At 35.5% G+C, this 25097-nt stretch overlaps 1 protein-coding gene across 2 annotated transcripts; it reads right to left on the bottom strand.

Moving 5' to 3' along the window:
* Positions 1 to 4611: 4611 nt before the first annotated feature.
* Positions 4612 to 24445, bottom strand: LOC129899022 (uncharacterized). 2 transcript variants are annotated; one of them, XM_055973768.1, is made up of 10 exons: positions 24238 to 24445; positions 19528 to 19584; positions 19368 to 19435; positions 18337 to 18551; positions 18161 to 18260; positions 6183 to 6258; positions 5735 to 5794; positions 5600 to 5650; positions 5426 to 5504; positions 4612 to 5023 (listed from the first exon to the last, which is right to left on the bottom strand). In XM_055973768.1, the coding sequence occupies exons 1-10, from the start codon at positions 24316 to 24318 to the stop codon at positions 4935 to 4937; spliced, it is 876 nt and encodes a 291-aa protein (XP_055829743.1). In that variant the 5' UTR covers positions 24319 to 24445; the 3' UTR covers positions 4612 to 4934. The 2 variants fall into 2 exon arrangements, with proteins under 2 accessions (XP_055829743.1, XP_055829745.1); XM_055973770.1 differs by having other exon boundaries at positions 18337 to 18548; positions 24238 to 24439.
* Positions 24446 to 25097: the final 652 nt, after the last annotated feature.

Consider the following 25097-nt stretch of genomic DNA (forward strand, 5'->3'; position numbering starts at 1 on the left):
TTTGTTTGTTAAACAAGATGATAGTGTTCTTAGATATGAAAATATACCTACTCAGATTATTGATTTATCGAACCAGCGATTTTCTGGACCCCTCCCCTAGTTGGTATCAGAGCTATGATGGATGTTAAACACGTAGAAGTAGATATTACACAAAACATGTCAACTTTAGGTATCACAATTAGACAAGAAAATAATAAAGATGAATTTGATAAAATAATCAACTCCTTATTAAGATGTACTGAAAGCTTTAATGATATAGATATAGAATGAGAGAGAAAGAAGAGAGGTTTTTCGACCTTGCCCTTCTCGTTACAAAAGGTCTCCTTTTATAGATGGAGGTGACTACGGACTTCAAGCCTTTACAAACGGATTTCAAACTAAAAAATGAACAATGACCTAATTACATTATTAAAAGAAGACAAAAGTAGTGGGACCCTGTGATTTTACATGATTACAAAATGACAAAAAAAAAGGTCGCTATTCTATCCTTAACTTCATACTTATCTTCTTGCCTTAACTTCATACTTATCTTCTTGCCCACCTCTTATCCTTATCTTCTTCTCTATCTCTTTGTCTGCCATATCTTCTTATCCTCCGTCCATCTGTCGTCGTTCTATTCAGAGGATGTAGATATGACATCTTCTATCATTTTCTCCTTTTTTGGAGAATAAAATCTGCATGTGCCTTTGACGTGCTTCCTCATTTCGCACAATTATTGTTGAGCTTGAGGGCTGAACTTAATAATACCTTTATTAATTAAATTTATCTTTGTCTCCATATACTATTTAGTTGCAGGCGGAGTGTTCTTTGCTGGGGCAATCAAAATAGAGGAATGTATTTTGGTTCCTCCATAAGTTCTAAATTCTTTTTTGACACTATGTTTCATATTTTGTAAAACAATTCTTAATCCAATAGCACGTCTGTAGTGCGTATCTTTTTTAGTAAATCTTTGAAAAGATTTTTCCTGAAAATTATTTATTATATTAAAATCTTTAGCCTTATCAATTTGCATAAAATGGTAGGCAGGATATCGTTCATCTTTGTAAAAATCAGGTCCAGCGAAAATAAATTTGAGGACCAAAATATTTTTTACCGTAATCGTTGGGTTATTGTGATAACAATCTTTTACTCCATCTTGTACCCATGATGGTAATCAACTAATCTTTGAAAAATTTGGAGAAGTAAGATAAATGGAATTTATTACTCCAAAATCATATCAATATATAATTTTCTGAGGAGATGAACCTTGTAAATAATTAATTCGAGGATATATCCCCGTGAAATCAATATATCTATTTGGGATAGTTTTGAGAGAAAATAAATCTCTCATTATCTGTTCCTGATTTTCCATGGTATAAAACAACATTTCTAATTTATCTTTTACTACTCCCAAAGTAATTTCTTTTTGAGGCAGTTGAGGTCTAAAAGACAGTTTTTCATATTTATCAATATGTACCTCTGTAGTTGTGGAAGTATTATCGTCTTTTTGAGCCTTTATCAGGCTAGTAATAGTATCGTAGGCATCACTATAGTGACCAATTCTGAAAGTTATCTGGACATATATGATGAGTAATTTATAAGCAATCAGTTGTTCACAATCAAAATTGACAATTTCAATAATATCAGATATTGCTGTTTGAATATCCTTGAAACTTTTATCAATATCTTGAAGATGTGTCATCATCTGCTGTTTAATTTCTTCCATCTCTGGTGAGAAAATCTGCTGCAGCGTTTTTGTTAGTTCGAATAATTTCAATATCAAAAGAATATTCAGACGATAACATTTGCCATCTAATGAATCATTTATATTTCGGTTTTGACGTAAGATTATTATGCACAAAAGCTTTTACCTGTGTATTATCAGTTCTGAGAATAAATCATTTTGATAGTAAGAAGTAATATAACTTTTGACAACTTTTTGCTACTGCTAATAATTCTTTTTCATTAATATGATATCATGTTTGTATATCTGAAAAGGTTCCAGAATAATATCTACATAAGTTTTCTCTTATCTTATTTTTATTAAGATCATAGTCTATCTTTTTTAATACGCCGCTCCAACAATGTTCTGAAGCTTCTGTTTCTAAGATTAAATCATCACTATTCTTTGATAACTGTAGTTTTGGTAAATTTTTGCAAATAGATTTTATATCTTTTACTTTTTTAGTTAAAGTCTCATTAAATTCAAAGCTCTTATCCTTTTTTAGTAATTCCTGAAATGGTTTTCTTAATTCAACCAAATTCTGAATATAATCTGAAGCATAATTAAGAATTCGTAAAAAGCTTTGTACTTGCTTTTTATCGACTAATTTATCTGAGAAAATAGGTATCTTTTCAATGATATGGCTTTGTAATTTTATACCATTTCCGTCAATTATCATTCATAAAAATCGTATCTCATTTTTAATAGGATTGCTTTTTTTTTAGAAAGTGCTAATCCATTTTTCAAGCATAAGTTGTAAACTTATTTAGGTGTATTAAGTGATCTTCAAGACTACCAGATAAAACTAGAATATCATCTACGTAAACAAATATATAGTCATAATCTTTTAAAATATTATCCATTTTTCTGTGGTGCATTTTTTTAATCCAAATGGCATGACTAACCATTCATATTGTCCTTGAGGGGTAGAAAATGCAGTATATTGAATACTATCTTTATTCATTCTTATTTGTCAAAATCCACTTTTACAATCAAATTTAGAAAATATCTTCTTGTTAGTAATCTTATTGATTAGACTCTCTTTATGGGGTAAGAAATATTCATCAAATATGATATTATCATTTAATTTTTTATAGTTGATAACCATTCTTGGTTTATTTCATACTATCTCTGCGTGATTTCTTACCATAAAAGCTGGAGAGCTATGGGGAGAGTTACTGCGTCTTATTATACTAAGACTTAGCAATTCCTTAATCTAATTTTGGAATTCTTTTTGGTCATCGGGATTGTATCTCATTGGTTTTACTCTAATAACTTTATTTTTATCTTTCATTTTTTGCTTGGCATCTATCTTATTTTTATTCCAAAATTCTAAGGGGTTTTCTGAAAAATATTGTTCTAGTTTTTGTTTGATTATATCTATATTTTCTTCTAATTTATTAAAGGTTATCTAATATTCTAGCAAGGGATATTGCTGATTTATTATCTGAGGGTTGTCCCAATCAGTATCATATTGTAGAAAGGGAGTGCTTTTTGGAAAAATTGATTTATTTTGGTATCTTATATCACCACGTTGGTTGTGCGGGGTTTAAATTGAATATGTAATCTTTTTGAATAAGCAGTTTTAAAGCGTTTTACAATAATCGTATGTTGACAAGGAACACATGTCAACTCAAGGGCAATCAAATCAATCTGGATGTCATTTTTTCAGATGGTAATCATTCCATTTCAGACCCCTGTTTTATTGGGGCTATTAACCCACAAAAGTCAATCATTCTTAAGATCAACACAGCTTGCTCGAAGAGATTCGTTAGGATACATAATGACTATTCATCCTTTCGAATAGCATAACTTGCCCATAAAGGCCCAAACACAAATGGGAGACATGTCTTATTAGTCGTAAACCTTTCAAAATCATCAGTTTCACAAGTTTGAAAACCATTTCATATTTCAATTCAATAGTTCGTTTGTGCAAAATGATGCTAAAAATCATCAATTTGAAACCAAGTTAGATAATCTCATTTGTAAGCCTAATCATGTACATATCATAGTTCATAATATAAAACAAAATAAAAATACTAAGAGTTTAGGCGAACTTGTCTCACACGCACATTAAGTATTGTTAAAAACCTCTTTGTAGCAACAAAAATGTGTTCTTTCTTCATACTTCAAAAGAAGATTTGATTGGATAAATAGTCATGATTCAATACTGACATAGATCTAGAGTCTTTTGATTTAGTTGGATAAATAGTCATGACTCAATACTGACGTAGATCTAGAGTGGTATGTCAAAACTAGATGTGTTTTCTATTAAAAAAATAATGACACAAATGGGCAGTTTGTTAAGTGATAATGGCATTGACGAACCCAACCTTTAAAAGATGACATGAAAGAGTCTTTTCTCAAAGTTCAGTGGCATATTTGAGTTTTTTCCTTCCATGAAATAACCACAATGCCTAAAATTTATCTCTGTACTTTTTTTTCATCTCGCAACCATTGAAATACATTATTGCACATAGAAAGAAGGCAAAAATCATATTTGTTTATCCAACTTTAGATATAGCATGAAGCTCTCTTACGTTGGTTTTATTTTTTCTTTGTTTTCTATTGATATGTGTAGTTTTGGTAGCCTCTTATACTGACATAGATCTAGACAATTAAAATTTGTTAAAAGGGAAAACTCATAGGTACTTGAAACTAAAGGTCCAAGTGTTTATTCATGAAATAACCCCAATGCCTGTGGTTTATCCCTGTACTTTTTTTCATCTTGCAAGCATTGAAATACATTATTGCGCATAGAGAGAAGCCAAAAGACATTTATCCAACTTTCTTTGATATGTTGTTCTGTTTTCTTTCTTTTCTGTTTATATCTGTAGTTTTGGTAGCCCTCTTATACTGACAAAGACCTAGACAATTAAAATTTGTTAAAAGAGAAAACTCATAGGTACTTGAAACTAAAATCCAAGTGTTTATTCATGAAATAACCACAATGCCTGTGTTTTATCCAAGTACTTTTTTTTCATTTTGAAATACATTATTGCTCATAGAGAGAAGGCAAAAGAAAAAAAGAAAAAGAAACGGAAAACTAGGAAATCTTGACCTGATACAAATTTGACACATTAATAGGACCTAAGCACTTCTTTGAAACTGCTGACATCCTCTTGTAGCCGTTTACTAGGGGGATACAAACATATGACAAAACCATAGGTTATAGATCACCATTCTCTGAAACTGTAATATCCTTGTAGCCTGATTTAGAGAAGTGTTACTTTCAGATGAAGCGATACTGCCAACTCTCTTCCATCTTCTTTTTCATTTTGAATTGCAATGTGGCAGGAGCACAATCCAGTGGTGTTTCACCTTATACAAAATCAACGCCAATAGACAGAATGATCATCCAAATGACTACAATAGATGCATTAAAGGATATTTAGCTTGTCAGGGACCAAAAATTTGCATTCCTAAGTTTTGAACCTGTTTGCCAACTAGGGACAGACTAGCTAGCTCTCAGGAGATGTGTCGGTCAACACACAAAAACAAGAGGGGGGGTGGGGGGGGGAAGAAACCAGAATATTTGCAAGCACGCAAAAAACTGTATGATAAAGTAAACTACCCTTTCAACAGGAGCAAAATATTGGTTTAAATTTATGCTCTCTTTAACAAATGTAGAAACATCCCATTACTTAGTTATGAGGCCTCAATTAGATGCTATTTGCAGCTCCAATTAGACTAAAAAGATTCTATCCTTTAGATATATTTTACCTTGAGAATTTTTGCAGCACAAACTTGATCCACTCTCCATGAGTGCAAATGCTATTTCTGTTCGATTAAATACCGCTGCCTACATCAGACAATGCCACTTATAATCGTCACCCTATAAGTAGAGAATTATATGCTAATTGTACAATTATGTAGTTGAGCATGAGATAAGAGTACCAGATGTAGCAATGATGATCCTTGCTTGTCAAGGTAATTTGCATCAACTCCCTGAGAAAATTGAGATCAAATATCGCAACTAAGACAGACAAGGCCCATCTTGAATTACAAGAGAAAGAATGTCTACATAAATACCTGACTTAGGAGCTTCTTTGCAGCACGGACATCACCATTTTTTATTGCTTCTCTTAAGCCCTGAACAAAAATTGGCAAAAAGGAAAGAAAAAATATCAACATCCTCAACCACACAATCTTACTGTTTACAATCTAGCAATGTTAAAGTACAGTTTACACCAGTAAGTTCCTAATAAACTTTGTTACTCTGTAGGGCCCTTTTTGTCATTTGTTTTCTATCTTTATACTGTTACCTTGTGTTCCATGTAACTAAATGGCTGATGAATCAATTGGCTTCAAACATATATGAAATAACTAGGTATCCAATTTTGTGTTTCCCTGCTTCTTCAACTACACCTTCCTAAAATCTTTCAGTTTTCCAGAACCAAGCAACTTCACCTATCTGTAAATCTGCTCCCCGTGAGTAAATTCAAGGTTACCACTGGAAAAGCAACGTAAAGCACTATACCTCGCCACTAACTTCATAATCCGCTGTCATTGTCTCCATATTGCAGCTGGTAGCTGGACCAATATTGAAAGTTGTACTGCAAAATATATGCTTAATTAGTTCTGTGATTAAATTCCCAAGGCCTAAGCAGGTAACAAATGGGAGAGCACCAAAGATTATGGATTTTGAAGAAAAGATCTTATAAACTAACACTTAGCGTCAAAAATAGGAGCGGAAGAACAAGAAAGTGAAAGTGGGAAAATTTAAAGGGGGAGTCAGACATTAAATTCTCCTTCCTCGTGTCTGGTATAAATAGAAAATAACAAAGTTGAACAGAAAATAATTTCTCTTGTTTAGAGTCTCAAAAGGTAGAGGTAAGGTCTGCGTATAGCCCTACCCTTCCCAGACCCAACTTGTGAAATTACACTCGGCATATTGTTGTTTGTTGTTTTTGTTGTTGTGAATCTCAAAAGGAGGAAGGAAATAAATTGTTGATAGTTACATGTTTTTCACTTTATGTTTGGAACTTTCTCTAGATTTTGGAGAATTTTCTAGGGCTTATAGACAATTCACTCGATAGAGAATGCTCATCAGACTCTTTTTGGAGTTTTATTATAAAATGGAGCAACTAATACAGTGATCTCGACCCTCCAAGAACATGAAATTATTTAACCATGAGGGAAGGTGGAATAACTATCAAGGGAAAAAATCCTCATCTATAAGTGTATAAAAGACCATTGTGGCCTTGGTTTGATTTCACAAGCTACAATAATACCGTTACGCTAACCATTTTACTTTATTTTACCAATTTTCATGCAAGTTCACAAAAAGAATATGCATTCCTCTACTATGCAATTAGAATTACTATATAAATATTCATTACCCCCACTATATGTTCGTGTATATTTATTTCCACATTCTCAAAAAGGACATGTTTACTACACATTTTGGACCTTTCATATTAGGACAAAAAAGACACTTAAGAACCCATTATATTTTAAACATCTAAACTCCTGTCATGATTTCTGACTTGGGAAAGGTGCCCATACATGTTCTCTCTTTGAAATATGTTCCCACAAGATTATTTTTTCCAATGATAGCTCTTTTTAGTTCATATGGAAGACAAAATCTTCTTCATTACAGGCGATAAATCATTTGAAGTAATCAACTAAGGGGATCTGCTATATTTTTAAAAAGATGAGGCATCAAAAAGATTGATTGAAAATTGTCTCTCAATAATTTTATAAAGCAAAGAAGGGTTTTAAATAGCCAATTTACAACCAAAAAAACTGAATAATTCAAAATTGAAAAACCAAAAATACCTCAACAAAAATCAACTAAATAAAAAATTAAAATTCAAATCAGTATAAACCTAACTTAATTATGAGTTTATACACCAGTGTTGAGTGATTTCATCTTGAGTGATACATGTGAGGGAGTGAATTTGTGAGGTACTTTGACTTAGTTGTTACTTTCTTTTGATTGCAAGCATGTCTTCCATAGTTTCAGATGATACTTGTGATGATTATTTTGAAGATTATGTCTATGAGGATCAGTGTAGTCAAAGGCGCGCTTAAGCCCTGAAGCGAGGCTCAAAACGCGTTGAGCGCTTCGCCTCGCTTTATGTGTGCTTCAGTGTCGTCATCAAGGTTCTAAGGCAAACTTTTTCTTGCCAATGAGCCTCTTCTTAAGAAGTGACACTAAACAATTGATATTTCACTTTATCATAATTTGTTTTCAATTTCTTTGGTCATATATTAGTCACGCATGTTTATAATTATTAGTCTTGGACTAAACATATATATTTGTATTTTTCACCCTTTGCGCCTTTTTTCATTTAAGCCCGCGATTTATTTGCGCTTTGTGCTTAAAGCCCCAACGGACCTTAGAGCTTTTTTGCACTTTTCGCCTTTGATAACACCGATGAGGATAATGAGAGTTACTATGATGAAGATTATGGATCCTATAGTGAAGAATGGGAGTATGAAGATTCTTATGTTTCCAACGATGATTTTGAAGATGGTGATGCTTCAAGGTATGCTGCTTCCACATACTCTTCTTGTGATGAATCTAATAGTGAGGAAAGTGAGTAGTCACTCCCTGATGAGCTTTAATTTAAAGAATGTAATTCTTTTGAAATTATTTGTGATAGCCAACTTGTTTGTGTTGATATGCCACTAGTTTAAAGGACTTGTGAATTATTTAGTGAACTTCAAGTTAGTGTTGAAAATGTAGTTGGTTATTTTGGAAAAAATGAGGATTTTGAGTATGACACTCCACCTTTATTTCATAAAGATGAAAATGAGTTTCTTTATGTACTTTAATTTCATTTGATGAAATTCATGACGTTGGTGGTAATTGTGTCTCATTGTGAAAGTAGTGACGGCTTATTGGATTTTGACTTTACTCCACTAGCTGAGTTAAACTGCGGGACCAAAATTGTTGGTTCTTGTGAGCTTAAATTATTGTCAACTAGTGATGTGAGAACTAATGAGTTTGAAGATCAAACAAGTGACGTTGTGAGTGTGCATAGTGTTGATCCTATCTCTTATTTCACTCATTGGGATCATATCATGGGTAATATTATGAAAGAGAACATTTACCTTTTTGAGAGTGAATTTAGATACTTTGATTATTCATCCTATGTTGATTTTTCTCTCATTAAAAATAATATTTTATTTGAAGATAACATGATTGTTTATAAGGATTAGCACAATGATATTTATTGTGAAGTTGATGATGTAGCATCTTATGAAGGCTACAAGGTATATGGTAATCCACTATGGGATACAACTTGGGACAATAACAATGAGCTTACAAATGAAAGTGAAGTAATTGATGCTAGCATTAGTACTAATTTCTTTATTTATTATAGTCCATGTTTTGTAGGCATATTCTTGTTGGATTATGCTAATATTTCTTTTCTAAAATGTGATGACCCATAGTAAGCTTCTACGAGAGGGTTTCTACGGCTCGTGTAAGCTTCTACGGACCGTAGATGGCCCCTCGCAGGTCACTTCGGCAGTTTTAAATGAAGGGCATTTGGGCCTTTTCCCACCCTTTCCTTGTCCAAGCTTCGACGTTTTGGGACACAATTAGGTCCCTTATCAGTGTCATTCAACCCTTTCCTCCTCATAATCACTCTCAAGACTTGGGGCAAGATTTTACAAGAGAAAAGCTAGGGTTTCAAAAGCATTCATCAAGTTCTTCAAGTTTCTTCAAGAACATTGTTCTTCCAGGTATGTAAGGCTAATCATAGTGTTGGATTGAGTTCTTCCTCACGCCCTACACCTAAATTCAGTCAATAAGAAGTTATGCTAGGGTTTTTAATCCAATTCTTTTATTGAAATTAGAGTTTCTATGATTACTTATTGTTGAATTTGATTCTCCCTCATTGAGCTATGATTTCTAATATGATTCTTGTTATTGATTGTTGTTCATGCTAATTTTCACATGAACCCTATTTGAGTTGTTGACTATGCATTGCTTTCAGTTAAAGTAAAAGTATTTCAAAACGATGAGAAAAAGAGGAGTTTTAAGGGGAACATGTGTGTCTCAAGTACATTACTTGATTTTGAGGTTTTTGCATAATATTAATTATGCATGATTTTCAGAGTTCAAGTAAGCGCATTTATGCATTATTATAGAGAATGAGTTTTACGAGATCTTGAGATGTTTCCAAACATATATTTTTTTTTAAAACTGGTAACTTGTATTCCTCGGGACTAAGGGCTATGATGGCCACATCCAAAAAGTAGTAACAAAGAAGGGAAAAAGAAAAACATAAATACTTACAAAGAACCTATGAAATCCAATTAATTTCCTCTTCTATATTTTGTTCTTTACACCAAAAACCTAAGGAAGTAAATACATTCCATTTAATCTTCCGTATTGAGCATTCCTTTCCTTCAAAAATCCTCTGATTTCTTTCCTTCTAAATATTCCACCACATACAAGCAGGTACCGTCCTCTACCACTTCTTTTGACTCTTGCTACTCTGCTCCCACCCCCCCTTCTGATCCAACAACTCAATCAGTTTGCTGTGTGTTCTGGCATACACCAGTTTAGGCTAAATAAATTGAAGAATAAAACCCATAGTTGTGTTGTTACTTTGCAATGCAAAAATAAGTGTTTGTTGGTTTCCAGTGCCTCTTTGCATAGTAAGCATCTAGAGGCTATGTTGATGCCCTTTTCTGTAATGCTCCATAAGTCAAGCAGGCTCTCCTAGCTACCAACCAGACAAAAAACTTCACTTTAATGGGAGCTACACTCTTCCAAACAGCACTCCATGGCCCTGTTATCCTTCCTCCAGTTACCGATAGACCCCACTTATACAATCGGTTGACAGAGAATCTTCCATCTGGGTGTTGTCTCCATAATAGACTGTCGGTTTCCAAGTTAGTGCCTGAAAAGCCTTCTATCGTATTCAGTAGTTCAATTACCCCTTCTATCTCCCAGTCATTTAACAACCCTCTAAATACCAAATTCCCCCTTGTTGAGACCACAAGTCACTGATTTTGCTATCTGGATGCACACTGATAGAATAAAGTCCAGGAAACAAACTGTGAAGAAATCTTGACCAGTCCAGTCTTCTTTCCAGAATAAAACCTTATCCCCCCTTCCAACTTTAACTTTTGTATTAACTTCTACAGCCGACCAAAAGCTTCTGATAGTCCTCCAAACTCCAACTCCATAAGTGGTTGTTACTTCAGTTGTACACCATTCCCCTTCTTGGCCGAATTTGTGTTCTATCACCTCTTTCCATAGTGCATGCTCCTCTTGGTTTTACCTGCATAGCCACTTGCTTAGCAGACTTTTATTTTGTAACTTGAGCCTCCTTACACCCAAACCCCTATAATTCCTCCCTTGTTGAACTTCTGTCCATTTTACTAAATTGAAACTGCTCTCAATTTTATTTCCTTGCCAGAGGAAATTCCTTCTCACCGCATCTAGAATTTTGATCACTCCACCAGGTATGGGGAAAAGGGATATCACATAAGTTGGTAAGGAATCTAGCACAGAGTTTATCAAAGTAACTCTACCTCCCAATGAAAGGTATTGAAACTTCCAAAGTGCCAACTTCCTCTCAATTTTCTCAATAATTCCATTCCAAATAGTAATTGCTTTATATTTTTCCCCAAATGGCATGCCTAGATAGACTGTTGGTAGCTTCTCTACCATGCACCTGAAGATGTTTGCTAGTGTTTGTATCTGTTGAACTTCTTTTACAGGAAAGATACTGCTTTTTCTCCAGTTAACCTTGAGTCCAGAACAAGCCTCAAAAACTACCAGAATCACCCTTAAATAGCATAATTGTCCCTGGTTTGCTTCACAGAACACTATTGTATCATTGAAGCCTCTGATCCAATCATTTTGCAACGCTTTCCTCATCAAACTGTCCAATCCCTCCATAGCTATAATAAAAATGAATGGAGATAGAGGATCCCCCTGTCTAAGTCCTCTTTCTGCTGGAAAAGAAGTTGCAGGTATTAACAAGGATGGAGAACCAGGTGGTTTTAATACAAAAGTATATCCAACCGAGCCACCTATTTTCAAACCCCATCTGTCTACGAGTGTTGATCAGGAACTTCCAATTTAAATGGTCATACGCTTTCTCAATATCCAACACATAAGCCCCGATACATCTCCTCTAATTGTAGTGTCAATACACTCACTAGCAATTAAAGCAGCAACCATTATTTGTCTACCTTTAATGAAGGCCATCTGATGTTTGTCCACAAGCTTGCTTATCACCCTCTTCAATCTCTCTGCTAGAACCTTGGCTATGATTTTGTACACCCCTGTGATCAAACTGATTGGTCTAAAATCTCTCAGATCACTTGCCCCCACCTTCTTTGGAATTAAAGCTACAAATGTAGCATTAAAACTTTTTTCAAATTTCTGATGAGTGTGGAAGTTGTGGAAGGTCAACATTAAGTCCTCTTTTACAATTTCCCAAAAAGTTTGAAAAAAATCCATTGTGTAACCATCCGAGCCAGGTGCCTTGTCTACTGCACACATTTTGATCCCTTCTAACACCTCTTCCTCTTCAAACCTTCTTGTAAGCCATTGTTGCTCCTCCATAGTAATAGTTTGAACATCAAAAATATTCAAATTTGGTCGCCAACTTTCAGATTCTTTGTAAAGATTTTGATAGAAATCCATAATGGACATCTTAATTTCCATAGAATCAGAGGACATAACCCCATCGATCATCAAAGAATCTATAGTGTTGATTCTCTTATGAGTAGTGGCTATTCTGTGGAAATACTTTGTGTTCTTGTCACCTCCTTTCATCCACTGAATTATGGATCTCTGTCTCCAATAGATTTCTTCATTTCTAGCCACATCTTCATACTTCATAGCCCATTGTGCTTTCATCAGTAACTCATCATCGGTAAGAGGTCTAGCCTCTTGTATGAATTCCAGACTTCCAATTTGCTCCAGAAGTTGATTCTTTCTAGCCCTCCAATTACCTTTTTCTCCTTGCTCCATTCTTTGAGTTTTACTTTCAAAAGACTCAATTTTGTTGCTAACTTAAAGTCTGCTCTTCCCGTCACATTAAAAGAATTCCACCAGTCTTGTACTTTGGATTTAAACCCCTCCACATTCAGCCACTATTTTTCAACTTGAAATATGATCACTTGAAGACCTCATTCCCCACGTGACAACAAAATTTGGTTATGGTCAGAACCCAAACTAGGCAAGGAACTCTGTCTGATTTGATTAAACAATTCATCCCAAGGAAATGAATACATGAATCTGTCAATCCTTGATGCATTTCAATGGTCTGGCCCTCCTCTCCAAGTGTAAGATCCCCCAAATAAAGGGGGGTCTACTAGCTCTAGTTCATTGATACAGCTAGAGAAGTTTTTCATTGCTCCTGAAAGTCGGGTACAATTTGTCTTTTCTGAAGGAAATCTAGTAGTGTTGAAATCGCCACAAACCACCCAAGGTCCTTCACAAAAGCTCTTCATTGCACCTAATTCTTCCCATAACTCATTCCTTTCATTTCTATCACAGGAAGCATACACTGATGTAAGAAACCAAGTGAAATCTACATTAATGACACTCAACTTGCAAGTGATCATCTGATTTCCACTCTCCACCATCTCCCCCTTCCAAGACCTTTTATCCCACGTAATAATTATACCCCCTTTACTACCTAATGCCTCCATCCAAATTCCCCCCATCCATCTGTTACCCCCAAACTGTTGAATATGATCTCCTACTGCTCCCTTTAATTTTGTCTCCACCAAAACTATAATATCTGCTCCCCTTTGTTGTAATTTGCTCCTCAACAAATTTCTCGTCCTCCATGTTAAGCTCCCTCACATTCCATGATAGGATATTGAGCTTCATTATAACTGGGTGATTAGTTTCCTCCCCTTGCTTTTTGATTCACTCTTTGGCTCCCCTTCTTTGAATTTTACGTCGAAAAACAAGTTCCTAAATTCCTTAGGAACTCCCTGTTTTTCCCCCTTTCTGTCAAAATCAAAACAGAATTCTCTTTTTTATTTCTCTTCTGGTCAATTTTTAGGAATAACACATTGGCTTCTTCTGTGCATCCTTCGAAAGCAGCTCCAACTTCTTGACTGAGCCTGAGAATATTGCTCTGTACCCAGTGATTTGCCCTCTCTTCTGCTTCTTTACTACATCCAGAAGCATTGCAATTAATGGGAGTTGGCTCCCCCAGATGAACAATTTGTTGCATATTCCCATGTTCTTCACTATCACTAATTTTATCATCTCTTTCCCCATTGTTGTTACCTAACAATTCTGCGTGCTTTTGTTCTTCTCTTGAATTTTTTTTCCCGAAGATCCTCTTGCTTCACTCTCTACCATCACACTTTCTTCTCTGATAGCTTCTAGGTTGTTTCATCCATGTATTTTATTAAAGATCAGTTGTCCAGCTCTATCTGGGCTTATACTTCTTTTCTGGGGCTTAGTACTCTTGGGCCTGGACAAGAGGCCCAAATCTGATTTCAAATTTAAATGCGCCATGTGCAAGTCACATGTCTCATTAAACCTTTCCCCTCCAACTGTCTTTCTCTTGCAACCCACCTGTTGTTTCTGACTAGAATCCCTTAATTGATGGGATTCTAGTACAGAATTGCAGCTTGCACTTTGGATTATCCCCGGGGTAAAACCTTGTACTAGATTCAGCCTTGTTTCTTCTCCATTAGTTCCACAACCTGATTCCTGTGCTATTTCAAACCTGGGTTTGCACTCCACCCATATCGAAAAGTGGTAAGTAATTTCGTTCCGTTCTATAAAATGTTGTCAAAGGTGAAAAGCACAAAAAAGCTTTAAGGTCTCTTGGGGCTTTAAGCGCAAATAAAGCGTGGGCTTTACTGAAAAAAGGCACAAAAGGAGAAAAAATACAAATATATATATTTAGTCCAAGACTAATAATTATAAACATGAATCACAAATATATGACCAAAGAAATTGAATAAAAATTATGATAAAGTGAAATATCAATTGTTTAGTGTCATTTCTTCAAAAGAGACTCATTGGCAAGGAAAAGTTTGCCTTAGAACCTTGATGACAACACTGAGCCTCATTTCAGGGCTTAAGCGCACTTAAAGCGCGCCTTTGACTACACTGGTTCTATGGAGACCTCCTTGAATATTTTCCTACCGTCGCTGGCCACCAGAATCCTTGCCCACTTCATGTGTTTTTTTAGCTCTGTTTCTTCCTCAGTTGCAATCCATCCTCCACAGACTTCTCCAATTTATTGGAAGACTTTCTTTGACCACAAGTGGAGGGGAATGCCTACCACTCTGATCCAAGTTTCTTTGCATGTTAAGGAGTTTGAAATGCTTCCTATTAAAGGGTTCCACCATTCCAGATGGAAACTGCAATTCTTCCATCTCCATTACCCTTGTAAGGTTTGTTCCACCATGTGTTTGTTTGGAAAGTCGAACAGAAATAAATTGCCATTAAGCTCGTAGATGTTGACCCCAAATGCTTTCTTCCAGTTTGTTAAGGACCACCTTCTGATGTCAGCAAGGGTTGGCTTTTCCTTCAACTCCTCTCCGCAGTAACCAACAACACATCTCTTGAGTAGGCTAACTTCCTGATCGTCCATTCTATCAGTCACTTTTATGTTACCATTCCTACTCTTTATCTCAGCAGTACGAAGACTTTGTGATTGTCATTTAATCTCTTGTACAACTGTTGCAAAATGGTACTTGACATCAGTCACTCTCGAAGGAGGTATCTGTACCTTTCTCCTCTGCCATTTAATGAACCTTTCTATCTTTAATGCAATATCCATCCACCCAACATTCAATGTTAGCCCTGGAATGATTAAGCCGGACCTCCCCCCTCCATTTAAGGAGATTATGCTTATAAATCTCCCATGTTGATTGCTCTTTCTAGTGCAAAAAAGGTCTGACTCCCTTTCTGAAAATCTCCACCTCCTGATATCTTTCTTCTAATCTTTCGATGCTTCTTTCATACAAAAGCATATCCACTCCATAGCTTTTCTGCTCACATTGGACCTTCGCATCATCTTCTTACTCCCTTCCACCCATTCAGACTTGCCATTTTCCCACCTTGTTATATCAAATGACTTAAACCCTGCGTTGAAATAGACCCTATTGTCCTCCATCCTTAAAAATAGAGTTTCTGGTAAGGAGTGCCGGAAAAGTGTCAAGAAAAGATGTTTCTCCCTTCTAGGAAGTAGGAGAGAGAGTTTTTGGTTTTCGTACCTGAGAGCATTTTAAAATATTAAAACATTTGTTTATTTCCAAACGTATTATTTACATTGAGAAAAGCATATCTATCTTAAAGAAAGTATAAAGAATTGGGAAAGAGTTTCCCGTCAGTAAAGTAAAGTTCATTGAGACTTTAGAGGAGTATTTTGACTATTTACTCACAGAGATTTTATTACATATATATGAGTATTATTGCATGTTTTCGGAATAGTATTGAGCACCGATTTAAGTAAGAGTTTAGATAACTCAAATTCCATAAACTACATAGCCAGTATAGGATATGAAGTGGCATTGGTCCGGGTGACTCCTCACTTCAGTCCCTTATACTGATTTTTATATGGATCCATGAGTTGAGTTTGCATCCCTCATCCTAGCAAGATATTGGACGGCTCTGGCAACGTGAGCAGTACATTGTATCATCATGAAGCTCATAGTGATGGTTGTCGGTAAGAGAAACTCCCCAAGAAGAGAAAATTGCTATTTTTAAGAGTTGCATTTATTGCCTTATTTTATTTGTAAAGCTTTGAGGTTTTCATTATACTTGCATGTGTTACTCTTTAGTCAAGTTATTTTCAACGTCTCTTTCAGCATGTCAATGTAGTTATGTTTTCATTCAGCTATTTTACATATCGTACATTCCATGTACTGACGTCTTTCAACATTGCATGGTTTATGATGCAAATGCAGATACTCGGGATCATTAACAGACACTTCGTTGAGATCACACTTCGTCAGCCTTTGGTGAGGCCTCCTTGCTTTCGAAAGGCTCCTTATAGTTAATTCTTTCAATATTAGTAGTTTCTTTTGAGTTAGATGTGGGACTATCCCGGCACCTATTCATAGTATTTAGAGGCTTCATAGATAGAGTTGAAATTGTCCAGTCTTTTCATCTTATGTTTTAAACATTGTTTTCATTTTATTCAGAGATTATTTCAGATAGTGCATGAGTTTACATTTAAGTGTTTTAGATGCTCACCCCTTTTTAAATGTTTTTGTTATTGAGTTTAGTCTTCCGCTACGCAGTCAGCCAGGCTAAGGGTTCGCTTGGGAGCAACAATGGTTTTTGAGTGTCAGTCACACCTAGAGTGTAGACTCGGGATGTGATATGAAATCAAGACAATTTGGGTCGTGACGTGTCCCTTGCCCGAGACCCCTTTGAGATTGATGTTTTAGATTCATTATATTATTAAAAGCGCTTCTAAAGTTAATAACATGCTTAAATGGATTTATGAGGGAAATGGCGACAACCGCACAGGTCATCAAGGACTTTGGAGCATTATTCCAACCATCATGAGCTTGGAGGACTTAAAGAAAGCATGGAAGGAAGACTTCAAGGTCACTAATATGCCCAAGTGGTTATATTATTAATTTGGTCATTTTTGTAAGTTAGCTATTTTGCAAGACTAGCATAAGTAGTCTTTATTTCTTTCACTTTAGGGTTAAGCTAGCTTTTGGATCACATTTAGTGTTTAGGCTCCTTTGTCAGTATCAGAGAAAATCCTCTTATCTCTCCAATTGAAACCTCTTGATTACTTGGTAAGCATTCCCTTGTATGAGTACAATTTCTCTTTCCCCCTTGGATTTATTCTAGTAATTAAATATCTTTTAAATGTTAGATTATCCTTTCTTATTCTAGTAATTAAATATCTTTTAAATGCAAGACTATCCTTTCTTTCTTCTAAATCTGTTCCTTCTCTCTTTCTATTTCTTAATCATATCCTTGCTATCTTATCTTCCTTGTTTGATTGTGATTATTGTCTTACATCTTGAATTACGTCGACCTACCTGTTTCATCAATTCCTTGAACCAAACAAGCACTGAGTTATTGAGAAGAATTTTAGAGTCAAAAGAGATATATATCACATAGTAAGAGGTTAAATACATGCTAGATCACCTGTAGTTATCCAAAATGGCATCCCAAGTACATACAATTTTCCAAAATAACAACCCAAATATTTGAATTCCGCGAAAACAAGGATTCTAATATTAGTCAATCAAGACTTCAGTTAATGAAGATGATAACATCAACTACATCCTAAATTAACCTGGAAGCCAACAGTAGAAAGTCCATAAAAGAGGTAACACAACTAAAATAAAAGTGCTGCTTATATTTCAATGACATAGTTAATGACAATGCTTCCGAGACAAATAACATAACCTCGACTCAATCCCACACAAGTTACAACGGCCATAAAGAAGAAAAAAAGTCTGGGTGTGAAGAAAATAGACTGGACCTATTTCTCCAAAAGGATAATTAATACGTCATTTACATACCCTTGCTTGTTGTCTGATGTCGAAGCTCTATTTGTTGGAACTCTATTTTCCTTCTTTGGTTTTGGATTTATGTTTACGATTGGATTTGGCATAATATTTCCCTGCTGGAATCAAAAGAAAATATAAGGGATTGTCATTTGCTCAAAAAGCATTTGAAGGCCAGTAAATATTCCTTTCCTGTGAAGGGATGGATGTTGTTGGTTCAGCTGTCACTTGACATATACACAAAGGCATACCACATTTGCAGTCTGTAATGCCTACAGCAGGAGTCTGCTTGACAGTGTCTTCAGTTTTGATATCTGCAACGGCACTGACATCTAAAGCTGAAAATGAATCTTTCAGGGCATTGACTTCACTTGCAGAAGCTATCACGCCATCTCCAATGGGTCTACTAAGAATCAGATTAGTAATAAGAAGTAAAACTCTTTAAGTGTCCTCAAAAGAATTACAGATAGTAATTAGCAATTCTATTAAATGATATATAAACTGAAAAGAAGCATGCTGTATATAGGCAGATAATTTTCTCTTCAGACTATTAACAGAAATATATCAGAATAGCCTTTCAATCTCATTAAAGATCTTTAGGCAGGTATAAATGAATAAATCTATGACATCACACCTCAAAGATGAAAGAATCATACCCTTCCAACATATTGCAGTACTGAAATATGATGATCCTTGGATCAATGAATACACCAAATAGAGCCAAGATGGGATACTTTCCAAGACTTTCCCATTTCTGTTAAGTCCTGAATCCAAGTGCTTGACACAGATGGTATCGCAAGCAACTCTTCAGACAGTTTCCAACTCCTTAAATTCTTAGACAAATAAGGGTTTCAACAATAAGGGTTTCAACATTTTTAAGGGTTTTTATTTATTACTATTTTAGTTTTGAGAATAGTGGTTATTTATTAAAGTAAGTGTTTTCTGCTTGATGGCAGATTTCTAGTCTTTCATGCACTGGTCGCCAATCACCCATGAGCTAATGTTAGTATAATACTACTTCCTAGATAAAAGATTCTTAATGACTGAAAAATTGGAGAATATGATTGAATAGGGTGAGAGAAGATGGAATTCCAAGAATAAATTCCTCATAGCTCTATGACAGCATCTCTGACTTCCAGAATTTGGGGCAAAATAAAATGCATTTTTGCCATCAATATTGAGAAGTATAGGACATTACATCAATCATAACGCAGAAATTTACCGAGAGGAGTTATTAAAACAATTTCCACAAACTCTAACACTTGAGTGAAGACCAAATTGTGGCAAGGCCTGAAAAGATTTTGGGTATAAGCAAAAATATAAGCTAACAAAAAGCATAAAAGATGCTTAAGAAATGGTGCATTAGAACAAATAGAACTCACCATCTGATTTGCTGAATGTTCAGCACATAATGTTCGACCACAACATCTGCAATGGTGCTACAAAAAAGGATGAAGAAAGTCAGATACATTATTTCGAAATATTTCTTCTTTTTTTTTGGATTAGAAAGTAATCAAAAAATCCGGAACTAATTTAAAATAATAACAGAAACCTTGCTCAGTCCCTGCAGGTTAATTGAACAGGTGATAAGAGAAAAGCTCAACAATCATGGGTAATGTTCATGCAAGGCGGGGGGGCCTCAAGTTGAGAAAGATAGAAACGTTAAGAGAGGATAAATAGATCAGATGCAACCTGCAAATTTTTGTGGCCTTAAAAAAGGCAGTAATATAGTTTTATTAGTAGAATTCTTATATGAATTGATTTTCTATGCTAGTTGATTCTTAGTTTTCCTTAATATCTTGTAATAAGTTCTCTATTTAAAGAGGCAGAAGGAACAAAAGAAACACAGGGAATTTATATCAAAAGAACAAGAGATCTGGGACGCTCTCTAGAAGGAACAGAAAGTCAGGTATTATCAAAAAACAAAAATACCAAGCGCAATAACAAACCAGAGAACTTGATATGCAATACATTTTAAATCTTGTGATTTCAAAGCTAAGTTCATGCATGATACCACAAGGGAAACAGCATATAGTCAAGTCGCAAATATTAGGGGATTGTCGCTAACGTTGGAGGAAATGAAAACACTAATAATACAGCTGTAAGCAGAGATATGTCACAGCATCCATGGCAATTCTCTCTTTTCTAATTGTAGACTGGATTACCTTCTTCATTTGTAGCCTACTAATCTGCTTTAGGCATGGAACAGAAATAGGTGATATCAAGACATGGAAATGCAGTGCTATAGTTTGATCAGGATCTCATGGATTTGATGGAAACTAAGCTTTTCTTGTAGGTCCAACTTGTCAGATGAACAAAAATCACATCACCATGAGTACTTGTTATAGACTCATTCATGGGTAATGTTCATGCAAGGCGGGGGGGCCTCAAGTTGAGAAAGATAGAAACGTTAAGAGAGGATAAATAGATCAGATGCAACCTGTAAATTTTTGTGGCCTTAAAAAAGGCAGTAATATAGTTTTATTAGTAGAATTCTTATATGAATTGATTTTCTATGCTAGTTGATTCTTAGTTTTCCTTAATATCTTGTAATAAGTTCTCTATTTAAAGAGGCAGAAGGAACAAAAGAAACACAGGGAATTTATATCAAAAGAACAAGAGGTCTGGGACGCTCTCTATCGAGTCCTAAGGTTATAGGCACCCATTTAACGAGCTTATTTGTTTTATCAAAATAGGTTGCTCATGGAATAGAAACAATGAGAAGTTCTATTAAGCACAGACTTTCAAGTGAAATGCCCTGTAGAAAGATCCGTAGCGCGTGGCCATAACAACTTGGTATCAGAGCCAAACACCATGGGCAATCAAAGCAAACTAGAAGAGTTACAGGCTCTCCTTCAAGAGGTGCAAGCTGCCAAAAAAAAGTGTGAATTGCAGAAGCAATGGCACAATATGAATTGGGGATGGTTACTCAATTGCAACAGTTATTGTTACAATTGCAGGAGTTCATTGTTGGGATTAGCAAAAATCAAGGAAGAGACTGATGTGGTAGTGAGCAGCAATATAGGTAACCATCCCTACAGACCAGAAAAACAATCCAATCAACTCATAGGAAATAGTGTGGTACCAAGATAAACAGAGCTGGATTTCCCTACTTTTGAATCCGATAACCCATTGATTTGGCTACACTGTTGTGCGAAACTCTTCTCCAATCAGAGAACAAATGAAGCGTATAAACTGGGATTGGCTGCATTCTATCTTCTAGGTGAGGCATAATTATGGTATCATCAATTAGAAAGTACCACTAACTAGACTGGTCGGAGTTCAAGAAATATTGTACTCCAGGTTATACCCTCCACCGGGAAGTAATCCATTGGGTAATCTGGTTAACTTGAAGCAAATGGGCTCAATTGAAGAATTTCAGAGACAATTTCAGAAAAGGTTATCTAGGGCCAGCGAGTATGTTTGCGTAGACCAGCAAGTTAGTCTCTTCACTGCTGACTGGATCAATTCCATTCAGCTTGATGTTGAGATGCATAGTCCGCCAGATTTGGTTCATGCCATGAATATAGCTTCAAGCATTTGAGAAGAACAAAAGGTAATGAAGGCAACATCTTCTTGAAACGAAACCTGGTGAGGGACTCAAGGCTATTTCAATACTACTGCGACTTCAACAATTCCAACTCCTAAGGGCAACAACGCACTAAGTGGGATTACTGAACCAAAGTTGGTAAGTTCATCTACTCCTTCTATAAAAAAAAATGACAAGGGCTAAAGTGGCGGAGAAAAGGGCAAAGGGATTGTATTATAATTGTGATGAACTGTATTCGACTGGGCATCAATGTAAGAAATTGTTTTAATTGGAACTTGCCGAACCAGATGATGAAAATCCTGACCATAAAGATGTGCAAGAGCCTCAAATTTCCTTGCATGTCATCATGGGACAGAAGTGTGCAATAACAATGCAGTTATGGGCACTAATGAAGTGTCAAGTATTACTGAGTTTGGTTGATTCGGGCAACACACAACATTTCATCAATTAAACAGCAGCACAACACTTGAGGATGCAAGTACAATCAGGGACAAGTGCTAATGTTTCAGTTGCTAATAGAGAAAAAGTTTACAGCAATGGAATTTTCCCTGCGGTGTCTTTTTATATTGATAACCATATTTCAAAAGCCTACTTGCGGTCACATCTGCGAACTTGCGGTCCCATATGGACAAATGTGGTTGCATCTCTGCTCAGCGGGAATGCTCTGCACCCTTTAGGTAAAATGATCATAACCTTTTGCTCTAAACTTGGATTGACGAACGGTTTGATTTGCTGGAAAGAGACTCATACAGCTTTAATTTGATGGGCAGAACACCCTCTACATCCATGTATATTGGGAGATACACTCGTTTGAAGTTAGACCATGTGCGAGATCATTTGAAACAATCGACCATAGTGCAACCTCAACTTGAACTTTTGTGCTAAGGTTCCACTTGACCCATAACCTTACTTTAACACTTCAAATACCTTCATATATTGGTTCCTTCATATATTTAGCCACTTACCACCTTATCCTCCCAAACTGAACGGATTCATCAGCGTTTGACTAGTCGTACTATGGCATATAGATACGGGTCATTACAACTTTAATTGTGTCAAGGCTGATAAATTCGATATCTTATTGTGGCTTACAATATCCAAAGAAGCTGCTATGAGTCGAGATGCAATGAATTATATGTCCTCGCTTTCTCATCAACAATTCCATGGTCATTTGGCCATGTTTTTTGTTCTATGTGTGTCATTTTTTCTTGCCACCAACGCTCTTATTTCAAGCATGCCAGATAAAAGAAATAGAAATTATGATAAAGAAAGCTTTTATGGAAGGGGAGCCTTGGAGTAACTGGTAAAGTTGCTGCCATGTGACCAGGAGGTCACGGGTTCAAGCCTTGGAAACAGCCTCTGGCAGAAATGCAAGGCAAGGCTGCGTACAATAGACCCTTGTGGTCAGGCCCTTCCCCGGACCCCGCGCATAGCGGGAGCTTTAGTGCACCGGACTGCCCTTTTTTTTTTTAAAGCTTTTATGGAAGTTATGAATGAGGAGAAGGATTTGAATTTGGATGGTAAATATGCCAAGTCTGCTCAGTGCAAAGTATTGAAAATGAGATTCTATTTAACTGTTGTTGCAGCTTGTGCAAATAATTCTCACTTCATATGATAAGCTTACTAGTGGAGAATTCAAAAAGAAGTTTGCCTGGGTTGAAAATGAATTGACTTTTGACAGTGGTGGCTTCATTATCAGGACTTGGACCTGGTTGTTTAGTTGAGCTAATAAAGTTTGACATGGGAGGATTAAAAGTTGGCTTCCATTTGATCGTGGACAGATGAAGTTCCTGTTCCTTGAGGGTAAGGGTGTTGTTAACGTGGGAGCATTGATACGATTCAGGAATAGGACAGCTGTGGCCTGTGGGTAGTAGTACTCTATGTTTCCGGAAGTGTATAAGGGAGTTGAGTTAATAATTTACCCACTAGTTATTAGAGTCCAATAAGTAGTTATTTCATTTCCCCTAAGTTCCTTTTATTTCACTTTGCCTCTAGGTCTTACCTTCCTTATATGTAACAGAGTTGCATATTTCAGAGTTATCAATTGGAGTACTGCTATAATCGTAGTTAGCTTAGCTCTTTTCTTGCAATTCCTTTCGTAAATTGCCCAGGTTATAACATATTCATCCATCCTTTTTTCTTGGTTGGGAAACAATTCGAATGTTTTTTGACAGCCTGATTGTTAATACTCGTAACTGTATTAATTTACTAGTAAATTAGGTACATTACAGAACTTTTCAGTGAAAGATAACTGTAGAAATCAATAATTATCATTCCCTCACCCCATTCATCAGTCATTACACAGCATCAGAAGCTAGAAGAAGCTCTTATTGCTGTAAAGGCGATAACCAGTTTTTTTTTTTTTTGCAAATAATTCCACCATAATTGAAAGGTGAGAAATGAACACCTCAAAAACATCGAGCATCGACTGCAAAATTAATCGACTATGCAGAAATCAACGTACTAAAATTTTAAAAATCTTGAGTCATCAGATCAAACTGTTGTGATAGATGAAAATGTCAGAAAGAATCTAGAAGAATACCCGTCGCCGGAAAGTATTGAAGCTGCAATTGCAGATATCACAACGTGAAGCTTCTTGGAATGGCGGTGGTTCCGACGACATCCTCCGATCTCTCTCTCGCTCGTTCGGCCGCTCGATTCACTGCTATTCCTGATATTTTCAGACTACCTCTTTTTTCTTCTTTCTATTTTTCTTTTTACGAGTACTATTCTTTTCAAAATTGGATAATCTACGTGGGCTGATCCAACTCGATTAGGAAAAGTTTATAAAATTGAATTTAAGTGGGCATTTGCAATATGTTTTTTTTTGAAATTTGAAAAAAAAATAGTTTTTATTTTCAAATTAGAAAAATTATATTTGAAAATTATGTTTAGCCATGAATATAACTAAAATTGTTTTTGACTTTTTTATGAGTAATTTTGAGTGAAAATATTTTTTTTTATTTTCAAATTATGTGTTTTTCAGAGTATAACCCCAAGAAAAAATGGAAAAATTTCATGGTCAAACAGTTAGGTATGTTTAGTATGGAAAAGGATTTTATAAAATATTCATATTTGGCGGATCAGAAATTTTGGAAAATATTTTTTCTAGTAAAACAAATTTCTTAAAAATAAGAAAAAGTATTTTTATTGGTGAAAATTGTGAAGATAAATTTCTAATAAAAATCCCAATCTTTGGGAGCTTTAATTTAAAAAAAACCTGAATAACAAAAAAAATAAAATCAGATTTTAGAAGTGACATTAAACTCTTTTCACATTCTTCGGGATAGTTCATCACACCTTCACCCATCATTTCTCCCACCTCCACCACCCCACACCTTTATTTTTTATAATGTTTGCCTAAAATTATATATAGATATTTTTTGGATAATATTTTCTGTT

Source organism: Solanum dulcamara, chromosome 8 (assembly GCF_947179165.1).
Source record: "Solanum dulcamara chromosome 8, daSolDulc1.2, whole genome shotgun sequence".
In the NCBI taxonomy this organism is placed as follows: Eukaryota; Viridiplantae; Streptophyta; class Magnoliopsida; order Solanales; family Solanaceae; genus Solanum; species Solanum dulcamara.

What these genes read in the sequence shown, in the direction of transcription:
- LOC129899022 (XM_055973768.1), bottom strand. Translation starts at nt 24,318, where the DNA reads ATGTCGTCGGAACCACCGCCATTCCAAGAAGCTTCACGTTGTGATATC. An exon ending in ATTATGAAGTTAGTGGCGAG is followed by an intron (nt 5,795 to 6,182) that starts GTATAGTGCTTT and finishes ATTTTTGTTCAG; the next exon opens with GGCTTAAGAGAAGCAATAAA. An exon ending in CAAAGAAGCTCCTAAGTCAG is followed by an intron (nt 5,651 to 5,734) that starts GTATTTATGTAG and finishes CAATTTTCTCAG; the next exon opens with GGAGTTGATGCAAATTACCT.